The 12,532-nt window shown below is 42.9% G+C and overlaps 1 protein-coding gene across 16 annotated transcripts in view; it reads right to left on the reverse strand.

Annotated features, from left to right (window-relative positions):
- The window catches only part of LOC100742314, a 189,628-nt gene that overhangs the window by 97,520 nt on the left and 79,576 nt on the right, over positions 1–12,532 (reverse strand). Inside the window, exons 1-2 of one of the 16 annotated variants that reach the window (XM_033322225.1) lie at positions 12,334–12,526; positions 2,880–3,117 (exon numbers count right to left, since the gene is read on the reverse strand). The exons of 13 other annotated variants lie outside the window; for them this stretch is intronic. In XM_033322225.1, the coding sequence (XP_033178116.1) occupies positions 2,880–2,911 (32 nt within the window). In that variant the 5' untranslated portion in view covers positions 2,912–3,117; positions 12,334–12,526. Of the gene's footprint in view, positions 1–2,879; positions 3,152–12,333; positions 12,527–12,532 lie in introns of those variants that run through there. 2 more of the 16 variants (XM_033322223.1, XM_033322224.1) reach the window with 2 other exon arrangements.

A 12,532-nucleotide genomic window follows, 5' to 3' on the forward strand; every position in this document is an offset into this window, starting at 1 on the left:
AGAAATTTAACACATTGTTCGTCGGTCTAATCCTCGGAATTCAACTTTCAGACCGATAAATTAGAATTCCGCCACGAAGTAAAGGAGGCTCGTGAGAAAGGAACTTGAATCTAAAACCCTCTACAGGCGAATAAGAAAGACAGCGATCCCAAACGAAATCTATTCTGCGACATAGGTTCGTTGGTCGATGCTCCATTTTCGTTGTTCATTGTTCGTAGTCGGGGCGAGCTTCGAAAGAAGAACTTAAATTTCCGACTATATAGTTTACGAAAGCCAATTATTCCGAATTGTTCCGCAGATCCTCGAGATTAATAGGGAACCGGCAGAGGAATTCTTATCTGCGAGCTGCAGTCCTATTTTAATTCCGGCCGCTCGACGAAACGCGATCGTCGGTGTCTGAATCCTCGCGCAATTCCCGGCCGGAGTATTTTCGACCTCCGCTGGAATTCTCTCTGCTAAATGCCGTCACTTTAACTCCCGATCACCGCTGGATTTCCTCCGATCCTCCGATCCTCCGAATCAACCAGTCTGTTCCATATCTAATGTCAGTTACGTACGAATACGTAGAAAGACGTACGAAAACTTCGAAGACCTACATAGGATGCGTTACTTATTTATAATTAACTTTACAATGTTTGAAAAATCATCGGCATGCGCGATAAGATCGAAGCAGAAAACGTTTCGCCTTTGAACGTATACCACTTGGCGTTGAAATTTGAACACGATTTTCAACAGAAAGCACGAGTTACGAGAAATGCTGGCAAATCGAGTGCCTCTTTCGCTCTTGTCTTTTCGAGGCATGATTCAAGCAAACGCAGGAAATATTAAATTCCCCCGTGAATGACCAACGGAATTTCGATTGAAATGTTTCGCGAAGCACCCGGATGAAATGCTGCGCGTGTTAGAAATTTATTCGAAAAAATGTGCTCCTCTGGTCGTACGCACGATCCCTCTTTGTCGCGTCGAACTTTTCTTCTTCGAAACAACGAATACCAATAGCAACGCGGAGCAGCGACAAGAGAACGGGAATGAAAGAGAGGCAAGAGTGCAGTCTTCGAATCGCCTGCCATTATCGATTGCCTTTGTAAAGAGGAAGCTCGATTCGAAAGGTATCCTCCTGCCGATCAACCGAAAGAAACGTCGAAGCGACGAACGTATCGACCCAGCCCGCGTTCCTCTCAGGGACCACCACGATTTTCGACGCAATTACGAACAACGATGCCAGCGATGAAACGGATCGAAAGGAAAATGTAAGTGAAACCTAGAAAGTATAAAACTTTGTTCGTTACAGTTATTATCGCTGCGAAAGCTGATCGATCGTTTGGTTAGTTGCAAAAATTACACGAGATGCGCGTGTCAGTTTTACTATTCGATTCGAATGCGTTTTACGAGTCTTTAAAAATAATGCCAGTTGATTATCGACTACCTGGTATCGTTGACCATCGTCCAAACCCAATATCGTAACGCTAAAAAATTGAAGCTACGAAATATCGTGGCACAGCTTTTTTGTACATCTCGGCAGAGTAAATTGATACAGGCGACACGAAGCATAAAATTTTAAATGTCGTAAATTTTTATTTCCAATACTTTTTATTCGATGTAAAGTTACACGCGTTAAACGCATACGCGACCTCTGTAACGAGTTAGTTAAAAAGTGATTACACTTTTTAAAAAAAATTCGAATCGGAATTTACGGTTTTGAACGTTATAAAATCGAATAACATTTATTGCATGATTTAAAAAAAAAAGGAAAAAATATCGCGATAACTTATTAAAATAACTTATTAAACGGCGATATATTTACTTCGCGAAAATTAAATTTCTTCCTCGATCACTTCTTCTTTCGAACGATCTAATCGCAGTGTCTCGAGGAATTCTCAAAATAAGGTTACTCGACTCGATTTAAAGTCTAAAGCTACACCTCGTTTTGCTTCTGATATTTCGCATCATCTTCGCTTATCTTCCAACAACTCGGAAGCTTTCGTGCAATTTCAATGCTAGAAATATATTCAATATTTTAGAAAAAATTCAATCGGGTAATCGATTCGATGGGTTCGTTCGTCTTCGCCCCATCGACCTTACACAGCAACGACAGATACGTATAATTTGGCAAAATCATTTAGCATTTGGAAAACATCGTTTGGAATGGCTTTTAAACTCGTTACGAATCCGTAGGCCTGACTCGAAACAGACGTTTTGAATGAAATTAGCAAAGTTCGGGGCCGAGATTGCACGGCACCCGCTCCAGTGATTCTATTATTAACTGTTGCGTGAATTAGTCGCAGCGTTCTATACAATCTCGCGGCATTGTACACATCGTGACTCACCGAGCCACGCGTACTGCCTCCATCGTAGATTGTAGCCTGTTCGCTACTTCAAATTATAGCCGTTCAGAACGCTGTAGCTTGGAAAGGAAGAAACCAAGGATTCGTAAAGAGAGGAAAGATATTTATACAGGCGCGAATCACGCATTTGACGAATCGTCGCCGTTTCCGTCTCACAGCCCGGTGTAACTGGTTGCAAATATTTGACCGACTCTCGTCGGCAAACGATCCTCGGTTACAACGGAATTGAAATTGCAAGCTCCTGCCGATAGAGGCGGCGATCGTTCGCTTTCGGGTCAATATTTCGTTGACAAACAAAGGATCTTGATGAGGGACAAAAACGCGTCTCTTCTCTTCGCCTAACTCGGAAATCTGGCTTTATTTGATCAGGGATGGATCGTAATATGTAATAATAATGGGTCAGAAGAACTATTTTTCGTCGCTATTCGATCGTCGTACCGTAGGTAAAAGTTAATATAAAAATGCAAAAGGCCGTTAATTACGAAATTGAAATAGCTTAACTACGACTAATATCAATGGAAAAGAGCATCTTACCAGTCGAAGAAGTTCCACAGGCACGTGAACATGATGGCGATACGTCTGACACATCGAACAAAGCTCGGGGCACACGACGATTCACTCGCGTCGATTATCACCCGACTCCGGATTGTCTTTCGTTACATTTTCGCACCAAACTACGCCTGAATCGCGTATTCGTTTACGAATCTCGCGACTTGTCGCCAAGTTTTCTCATTATGAACGTTATAGACAATCTTCTCGATGAATAGGAACTCTGCCATTGCATTTGCACAAACTCTACGTGTAAAACGAAACTGTTAGATGCCACGCGCCTGTTTCTACCTACATCTATTTGAAAGAGATACTTTTTGGGACGAACACCTTCGTTTCGTTAAAGTACCCTCAGTGTCTTGGAGAAATGCAAACATTTTCAGTTACGGTTTGTCTCTGTATCGATCAAAATAGGAATAGTAGACCGTTCTCGAACAGTGACAAGTAATAATGGCAAATGAATCGAATTGATCTTGTTTTAGCAAATAACTTTAAACGAAAATTACAAAGCCGGCGAATGATTCTAATCTCGACTATAAATCCAACTAGTATCGCGACATATCCAACAACGAAAATAAAAATCGAATACGTATATTCGCGATTAGTAGTCTCGAAGTTCTATATGTCAAAATCAAGCGCACCGAGGGGACATCTGCTCCTCGCGAAAATGGATTTTCGGTTCGCTTTTCGTACGAAACAGCCTGGAAATTCTTTCGAAGTCGGTACGTTCAGTCTAAGGAATTCGAGCATTCAAATAAAATAAGTGAATATCGAGAAAATTACTTTGAACCGAGGCTGTTTCTTAGACGAATCGGCGATCCTGTTTCTTCCTTTCTCCGCGACGACGAGGCTTGGTAACAGGTCGGTTAATTTGAAAGAAAGAATCGTAAATTAATCCTCCGCCTTTTCTCACCGCGAAATATGTAATCTCGCACCAACATAAACAGACGGTAGAAAATTCCATACGCAGTTCCGCGCCTCCAAGGCTTTATTAGCTTTCCACGAGCTCGCGTTACATTCTCGCGACGCAATCTAAAGCTCGTTTTTTCTTCTCCTTCTCCCGCCCCTTCTCCTCGTTTCTTTCATCACAAAAGAAACTCCCAGCGGTGAATCCTCGACGCGGTACATAGTTCGCTGCTTCTTTGTATATAACGAATTTATATCCACGCAACCTTTCTCCGCCGTGACCTTTTTTCCTCTCGCTGATACATTCTTGCGTGATATATCGTTAAACGAACCTCTTAAGTAGTACGTTCAACGAATTAAATTTCACAGGCAACAGTAAGTGGTACTAAATTCTACTGTTACGAACTTTTTCGTAACATTCGTGTGAAACGCAAAACGGTAGCAGACCATTTCCTATATTCTTCGCGTATAAAAATAAAATTGTAGATATCGTTGGAAACGCAAATAAGCGTAATATTCCGAAGGAGCCGTAAAACATATGCCATTACACAACAAATATGCCATTACAACTATTTCGTCGAGATAAAACGTTTTGCGATACTTCAGCGGAATACGATATGCAAATTACAGACACGTTCATTTGCAGAACAACGCGCGAACGTACAAAGTGCATACGAAACGCGTGTAACCATAGAATCATGCTGAAACACGCAGCTTTATCCACAAGAAAATCGCGCAATGTATTTAAAAACAGACAAAATAAAATCGAAAAGTGCACCGTTCCATCGTGCGTTTAAAAATCGTTGAACTAAACGCGACTACGGACGAACCAGGTCGCAAATTAGACGGCGACGAATTACGCGAAAGTTCTGAAAGGTGTGCAATTGTTCGCGCAATGAGAAACGAGAGAAAGGGCAAGCACGGAAAAACTAAAATTAACAAAAAATAAAAGCTGAAGATGGAAATGGAAAGTGGAAAAAGTAGAATTCGTTACATTTCGCCGTTTGTTTTTCTCTCTTTTTAGGAAAATTTCGAAATGAATTTGAAATATCCGTTTTATGTATTTTATATCACCGATTATTTGCGGTAATCGTGAAAAATCAAATTTTCATCGTGCGAACAAAAACGATTTTAAATCTATTTCTCCGTAGTTCGTTGTCGAAATCTAATTTTCCGACTGTGCTTTAGACTTTCCTAATATCGAAACGTTCGGCTCGAAAGAGAAGTAAAACACGACGAATATTTTCATTTACAAACAACGACGTTTCTAAAAACGAGTACTCGCAGATCGAATTGCCGCTTTCACGAGGAAAAGCGTTTCAGCGAGTAAATAAGGGGAACGAGTGGTCCGTCGATGGTGCCGAGTGTCGTTAATGCCTCGAGTATCAGCGTAATTGGACAATTAAGAACGGGTAAAAGGAAAATCCAACAGAGGAAAGTATAACGCGAATGACAGGAACGGAACGCTCCTGATTTTTTGTCATTTCTCTTTCTCTCTCTACGAATACAGCATCGTCGAAATAGTACTAAAGCCCCTATTGCTAGCGTTGTTTCCGCGTCGCGTTGCGTTCTGCAAACAAAAAGGAAAAAACCGACACGATGACCAGTTCGATGCGACAGCAGTCGAGCACAAAGAAATCGAAATATAATTCGAGCGTTTGCAAACTGTCTAATTTGCGAAATTTACATTATACGTTCGTATAACAAGCTACACTAACGTGCAAGCACAAGTTCATTTTCAAGCACAAGTTCTGGTATGGTTATTTTCAAAAATTTGCTCGTAAAATATCATTGCTGCAGAGAGCAGTGAGAACGTTTTTCTGCGTCCCTCTCGTTTCTCACATCTTGCGGCAATATGCTCGACGAGCGAATACATTGGAACAGCTGTTACGCGGGGAAATACGGTTGGTTTTAAAAAGCGGTGCGAACCCGCGGCACAAAAGCAGCACGACGAGGAAACACCGCCAGAACAATGTGCCACGGCGCGGCGTGGCCGGAGAATCGGCAAGGTCAGTGACGTAACGCCAACATCTCGCGCCCCCGGCTACCGCGACCTCTTTTTAATTCACCGACCGCGCTATGCAGCGCGTGCCACGATTAGCCGCCCGTTCGTTCGACGATGTCGACGCCGACAGAGAACCTGGTTGAAAAAAAGGGAGAGACCGAGGTAGAGCAAGGGTGCTGGGTCGGATGAATAGAAAGAAGGGTTCGGCGAGCGGTGCGATGGGAGCGATTCGATATTTGCGGAGCCGGTATAAAGTAGCGACGTAAGAACGACGCTGATTGAATGACCAAGTCGTTCGAGCCGGCTGACACGGTTCTATTCCCCCTGTTTACAAATTTTACGAAGATCTTTCAAAGCCACTTCCAAGAGACGGAAGATTTCTCTCTCGTAAAAGATCTAGTTCTTCCCACGAGAAAGGGTTTTCGATTTTCCAGCCATTTTATCGACGGAATACGTCGTCAAGTTTTCGAGTTCCGTATCGTAGAACTCGACGAGATTTGCAGAGATTCTTGAGAAGGGGAAGCTACGTAAAGATAACACATCGAATAAAGAGCAGCGAGAAACAAGGTCAACCATTTTTCAACGAAGGCACATGCGTGACAAAATAAAATAAACCTTGCAACGAGTCCGGAAGGGTGTTCCAGTCCTCGAGATGAAACAAAGATGTTGCAAGTATCCAAAATCGAAAATACCCTCGAGAAACTTGGAGAACGAGTAACACGGCGGAAACCATCGTGAGACTAAACGGCGGTGATGAAACAAATATCTACGACACCGAAAAACCTGGAAGATCGAAGAAATGTCAAGGTCCGACAAGATCAACCTTCTCGATTTTTCCAATCCTGGCAAACTCCAGATTAGCTATCGGCAGGCTGTCGCGAGTTACGAAAAAGAGGTGATCGTTCCAGTCGTGCACCTTTCGTACATTTTTCACGAATCTTTCGAATTAACCTGGCCTGGTTCCGAGTTGGGAGCTTGAATATTTTATCTGCTTATTTTCGTGTCTCGCGACATCCCTGAACTTGTCCGTCCTTCTCCGCTGTCCTTGGCCTTTCTGGTCCGCTGCATTTTGCAAAAACCACTGCCTCCTTTCACGCTTGCATCACACAGCGATTCGCAACAAATTTACTTCGATCGTTTCTACCGCAAATTTTTATTTATGAAGCTCCGTACGATTCGTCCATCCAGCGCAACGTCCGTTGTCTGCAGTTTCTTTTACCCTTGAATTAGTTTGTCGAAGTTTATTCGCTAGATGCTTCGGAAATTATGCTTCATATTCAAATTATATTCTTTCCTTATTTGAATACTTCAAGGAAAGTTTTTGATCGTGTTTTACACCGAATGAACGTAACATCATTTCGCAATTTAAAAAACAACTCTCTCGGATTCAGCATCGTTTCGATATGCAGAATCGGATGTAAATAAACGTTTACCTACCTAACAACAGTACGTCTGGTCCCCGCCATGTTCTACTCCCAATCCCACTACCAGCTCTGTAATCCTTCCACACAGGGGAAAAACTCTCGTTTTGTAAAGATTTTCTAGCCTCAAAATATGCGATACTATGGAGGACGTTCGCGATGGTATTGTCTGGCTAACGTTCGAATATACCGATCCACACAAAAATATCAAATTTTGTAAACATAATACAGGATGGTTAGTAACTGGTGGTACAAGCGGAAAGGGGGTGATTCTACGCGAAAAAAGAAGTCGAAAATATAAAATAAAAATTATTTTTAATTTTTTTTTTAATTTTTCCATCGAGACAACGATCTACAGCGAGACCCGTTATAACGTACAGCACGCGTACCGAGCAAAAATTCAGAGTCGATTTTCTCGAAAACAAAGCCTCGAACGAAAAATTTTTTTTCCATATTTTTTATTCCATATTTTCGACTTATTTTTTCGCGTAGAATCACACCCTTTCCGCTCGTACCACCAGATACCAACCACTCTGTATGTACATATACACCGTATAATATATACTGTAATTTTGTACGTTCTGTACAAATGACCTTATCTAGGATAACCGTAAGATATCACGGTTTACACGTTTCCTTTTTACAATTTTCCAGAAAATCACATTGTTCATCGATCGTGCATCGTGAAAAAGTTCAAAGTTGTAAAAATGTGAAAACCATTCGTCTGGATTCCATATTAACGAGGAAATCGATCGCTGAAAGGTAGCGAACGAGTCGCATCGGAAAAACGAATGCCGAATAGCGAGGAAAAAAGAGGACTGCTTGTATTTGCGTTTATCCCGTATGGACACGCTTTCTGCATTGCTAACTTCCTTCTGTGCTAGAATCATGCTTTCCAACCCTTTTACCGTGAAATCCATTTCGGATCGTAGGAACAACGCTAGCGCGAAGAAAAAAAATTCGGCTCTTCGGTGCTCGCGAAAGTCTGGCCGCACCGCGTGCATTTGCCTTTTAAACGAGAGTTTGCTTTAAACGTTGATCAATTGCCGTGAATTCGACCGATGATCGGTGCAAAAAAGTTATTATTTTCCAGCTAATCCGCTCTCTGTATACCCATTTCTCCCTAATAAATCGACCAGGTAAACGGTATTTTCTTCTTTTCTTAGCGCTGTACTTTTTGGGTGCAGCAGATACAACAAACTTGTAGCAAGATAGTCGGTCAATCGAATTAATCCGCGATGTATCGTAATACGTATTGCGCTTTTCGCGCGTACATGCCACTTTACCTTCGACGACACGCGTATAGCAAATGTTCTAGACTCCATGTGCGCTTATCGAGGTAGGTAATTTTTTTCTCCCAAGGAGAGAAATAATTTTTTAAAAAATTCAAGGAACCAACGATAGAGCACCGTGTGAGAGAGTTTTTCAGAATGAACGTGATAGGTTATAGAGATTCGTAAGACACGTGCGTCAGAAAAGCTGAATGAAGCCTAGAGAGTACGTAAGTACACGTGTGTGTGGTCGAGTATGAGGGCGAGTCCTCTTAAGCCAGAGCCATGCGTGAAGAATGAAAATTTACAGCGACACTCTAGACTCTAGACCGTAGATTAGACTTTAGAGTGTAGAGTCTGGACAGTGCACTTTGCGAAAGAACATTAGCGGAAGCCACGAGTTTAGAAGACTACGTACATAATAAGACGTATATAGCTATGGCTCGATAGTGTCTAGACACCTGCTTTTTGCGCGCTGCGCCAAGCTATCGGGAACGCGATGAACAATAATGTTATCGTGGATAGTTTTAAAAGCACAATTTAAGTCGTTCGAAAGTATCTCTTGTCGTACCAATTGTGAATCGAATTTGCGATTAGTTACGGCAAATCCCAAATTTTCGCATTGCGTATTAAGCTACATTTGATATATAAATAGCACAAATGAAATACCGTAAAGGTAAACGATAAATTGTTTCGTCGCAACAACGATTTATTTTAAAAATTGCGAGATCTCGAGTCTGGACACACCCAACTCTGCAGAGAGGGCAAGCAAGCATATCGCAGCGATCCCTCTGACTGGTCGTCCGCACCGAGACAGGGCATTTCCCAAATATCAGAGGAGGAAAATGCAGCGACGAGCGAAGCAGCGCAGCGTGCTTATTTACGATAGCAGTGCTTAACCTTCGTCTCCGGTCGTTCACCTTCGCCCATTTTCCCTTCCTTGCTTATCTTTTCGCCGACTAATTCGCGCACAAAGCCTAATCTCCGCGCTGTGCTGCGATGGCACACGTCACTCGAATCACCGAATGCACGAATCACGTCGGCTGATACGGCAAGTCCCTGGATACCCGCGCGTCTATATATGCACTCGTGTATACGCCAGAATTTTGTTATCGTCGTTATATTTTCTGCTAGGCAAACTGCGACTGAACGCGTGAACGTCCGTGTCGTTGGATCGCTGAAAAAGTACGCCGAGTCTTTCACGAGTGAAACTAACGTACGCACCGATGAATACAGTCAACGGTGGTTCAAACTATAGCGAACTTTCAATTGATATCAGCCCTTGTAAGAGTGGACCAACTCGCGCGGTGATTTTCAGATACTTTCAGGAATTTTGCGAGGTAACATGTTTGATAATCTGTACTACGTTCTATGCTACACATAACGAGGATGAAAAATGTCAAGAAATTTGCAAATCGCAAACAAAACGTATGTACGAAATGAAAATCGCGTAGGAAACGGAAACATCGTTAATATACGAATGGCGCATATTCCACAGGATGTTAAAAAATTGTTGCAGCATTTATAAAACACGTACGTACGTGAACGAGCGTAACGCGCGTTTTTTATTAAATTTACGTGGATTTACGGTAACCTTTACGCAGATATCGGGAAATGTGCAGACTCGGAAGGGAACTTTAAAAACGCATTTTTGACTTGTGTCGTTTCGCAAACGAATTAAAAAATTAATAGGAAAACTAAAGAAGAAAAATTTGTCCAACGAACTATAAACTGTCGATGTTGATCGATTCGCTATTACCTGAAATTTGAAAGGTCTGAGAAAAGGAGCCGAGCACGAAAATTGCAGAAATCGGAGCGAACGCGGAGTTCCGTGTTCTATTACCCTTTGAAACGGTGTAAAATAGTAACATAAATCGAATTGAGTAACTTCGAACAAGGATGTTCAGTTACGTGATTCGTACGATCGATAAAACGAAACTTTTGAGACTTTCCGCAAAACATGTATTAAATATTAAACATGTTAAAAAAACAAAAGTACAAAAAAAAAACGACCGGTGAACATTCTCGAGAATGACAGCTTGCATGCGTTTGTTCGACCTGTTATTGGCTCGAGGAGTTCATTGATTCGACGAGTTTTCTCGCGCTACGGAAGTCGTCTCCGCCTGGGCTTCGCGGATCTTGACCCCTGCACTTTCCTACCTCCATGAAATTAAAGGGAATCAAACGAGCAAGGTTCTTCCTTCTACTCGCGTTGCCACTCGTATAAAGTTCCACTAATTTCTACAGGCTAGTTAAATTCAACGGAAGGAAACGTGAAAGTTAGGCACACGATTCTCGACAAAATTTGAGGCTGCGGTCGAATAGAACGCTTCCAATATGCCAATTGAGAATTAACCCTCGGTAGTATATCTTTCGGATATACGCTCGCTGTTCTATTAAACCACGTTGCCAGCTGCGATATCGCGGAAATGCTAAAATAGAACTGATTACGAAGTAAAATAATCTTACCTACTATATATACCTTACTATTATATTTATATACCTATCGATTTCGTATTTCAAGGCGCGAATGTTCGAAGAATACGAAGCAACTGTGCTGCATAGAATTTTAAAACCAACTACGATCATTACGGAAATCGTACTTGGTGTTTTGCTTCTCGTTACATTTTATTTAGAAATCGAACGAAACATGACTTTTTAGCGGAAGAGATGGCGTAAACGATGTACTTGCTACCGTAAAAGAAAATTAGCGACAGAGGCCGTCGCTCGAATGGTATTAAGCCAAGTACGAGAACATTAAAGCTTCCATCGAATGCGAAAATTACTCGACCTTTCACAAATCCTGTTTGCCTCGAGCGTAATTTCGTTATCCCAAATTGCCTCGCAACAAGTTAGCGAAAGACAAAATCGGGCCGTCGTTCCTCGTTTAACCTACCTACCCTTTGAAGTTTCCCTAACGAGAGTACGGGCATCGATAGAAATTAAATCGCGGAGCGTTGAACAGGAGAAGCAGCCGGGACTCGCGGAAACGAGGCGTCGCGTCGCGTCTCGTCGCGTCAAAAAGTCAAGGTCGGCCCTCTTTCGTTCTAATTACCTTGCCCGCCGAAGAGACCGTCGAAGAGATCGACGACGACTACGAAAAGCAGGAAGAGAATTATCGTAGAGAGTAATCCGCGGATTTTCGTTCGCTTTTTTTGACGGAAACAAAACTACGGGAAAATCGACGCTCTCTTGAACGCGATAATAGCGCGCGATACGCTACCGTTCCGCGTGCGACGATCATACAAAAAACCACCGACGAAAAGAACAAACCGTATTTTTATAGGAAAAATTCCTGCACGCTCGATGAAAACGATCCTGGATAGATATCGCGGACGATCGATACTCGAATAACTGCGTAACGCGAACTGAACGACGTACGCGTATGTTTACCAAAAGCCTCCTGTTCATTTCCATTTGCATCGGAATCGCATTCTCTCCGTCTTCGAAACGCCTTACATAATTCGCTTCTCGTTATCTCGCTATCGTTTCACCCTATCGACATCTCGAACCATAGCTTCCAAGGCATTGACGCAACGCACAGGGTATTCGATGCAGGCGAACAACAACTTTCGAGCGTAGGTAAAATGCGACGGCGTAGCCGGCCTGCGTAATTCCCAGCAGAAGCCCCGGTTCCGTTACGTAAAGCTCGTGGCTGGCTCGACTTCGAAGGGCGAGCGCAGCGAGGACGCGCCATCCATCGTGCTCGACCGAAAATCCATTTTCGTCTTCGACTAAACGCCACTCTCGATCCCGCGCACTTTCTATCGCCGAACTTGACTCGCCGAGACAGACCATCCTTTCGTGAAAGGACCAGCCTCGACGCGATCGCTTACCGCGGCATGGCAGAGCTAACGAGTAGCATTTTCCGCGGCGCACGTGAAATATCGCGAGAAAAGCCGACTACCGATAATACCCAGGAGGCCGTTGCTCCCAGGAATCGCGATTAATTATCGAAAACAATCGATCAGCCCGACGGAACACCGGCTTCTCGTAGCATCGTCGCGACGTGCATCGTCGACACCCCTTCGCGTC

The sequence above is a fragment of the Bombus impatiens genome, unplaced genomic scaffold, assembly GCF_000188095.3.
Source record: "Bombus impatiens unplaced genomic scaffold, BIMP_2.2 scf_0581, whole genome shotgun sequence".
Taxonomy (NCBI): Eukaryota; Metazoa; Arthropoda; class Insecta; order Hymenoptera; family Apidae; genus Bombus; species Bombus impatiens.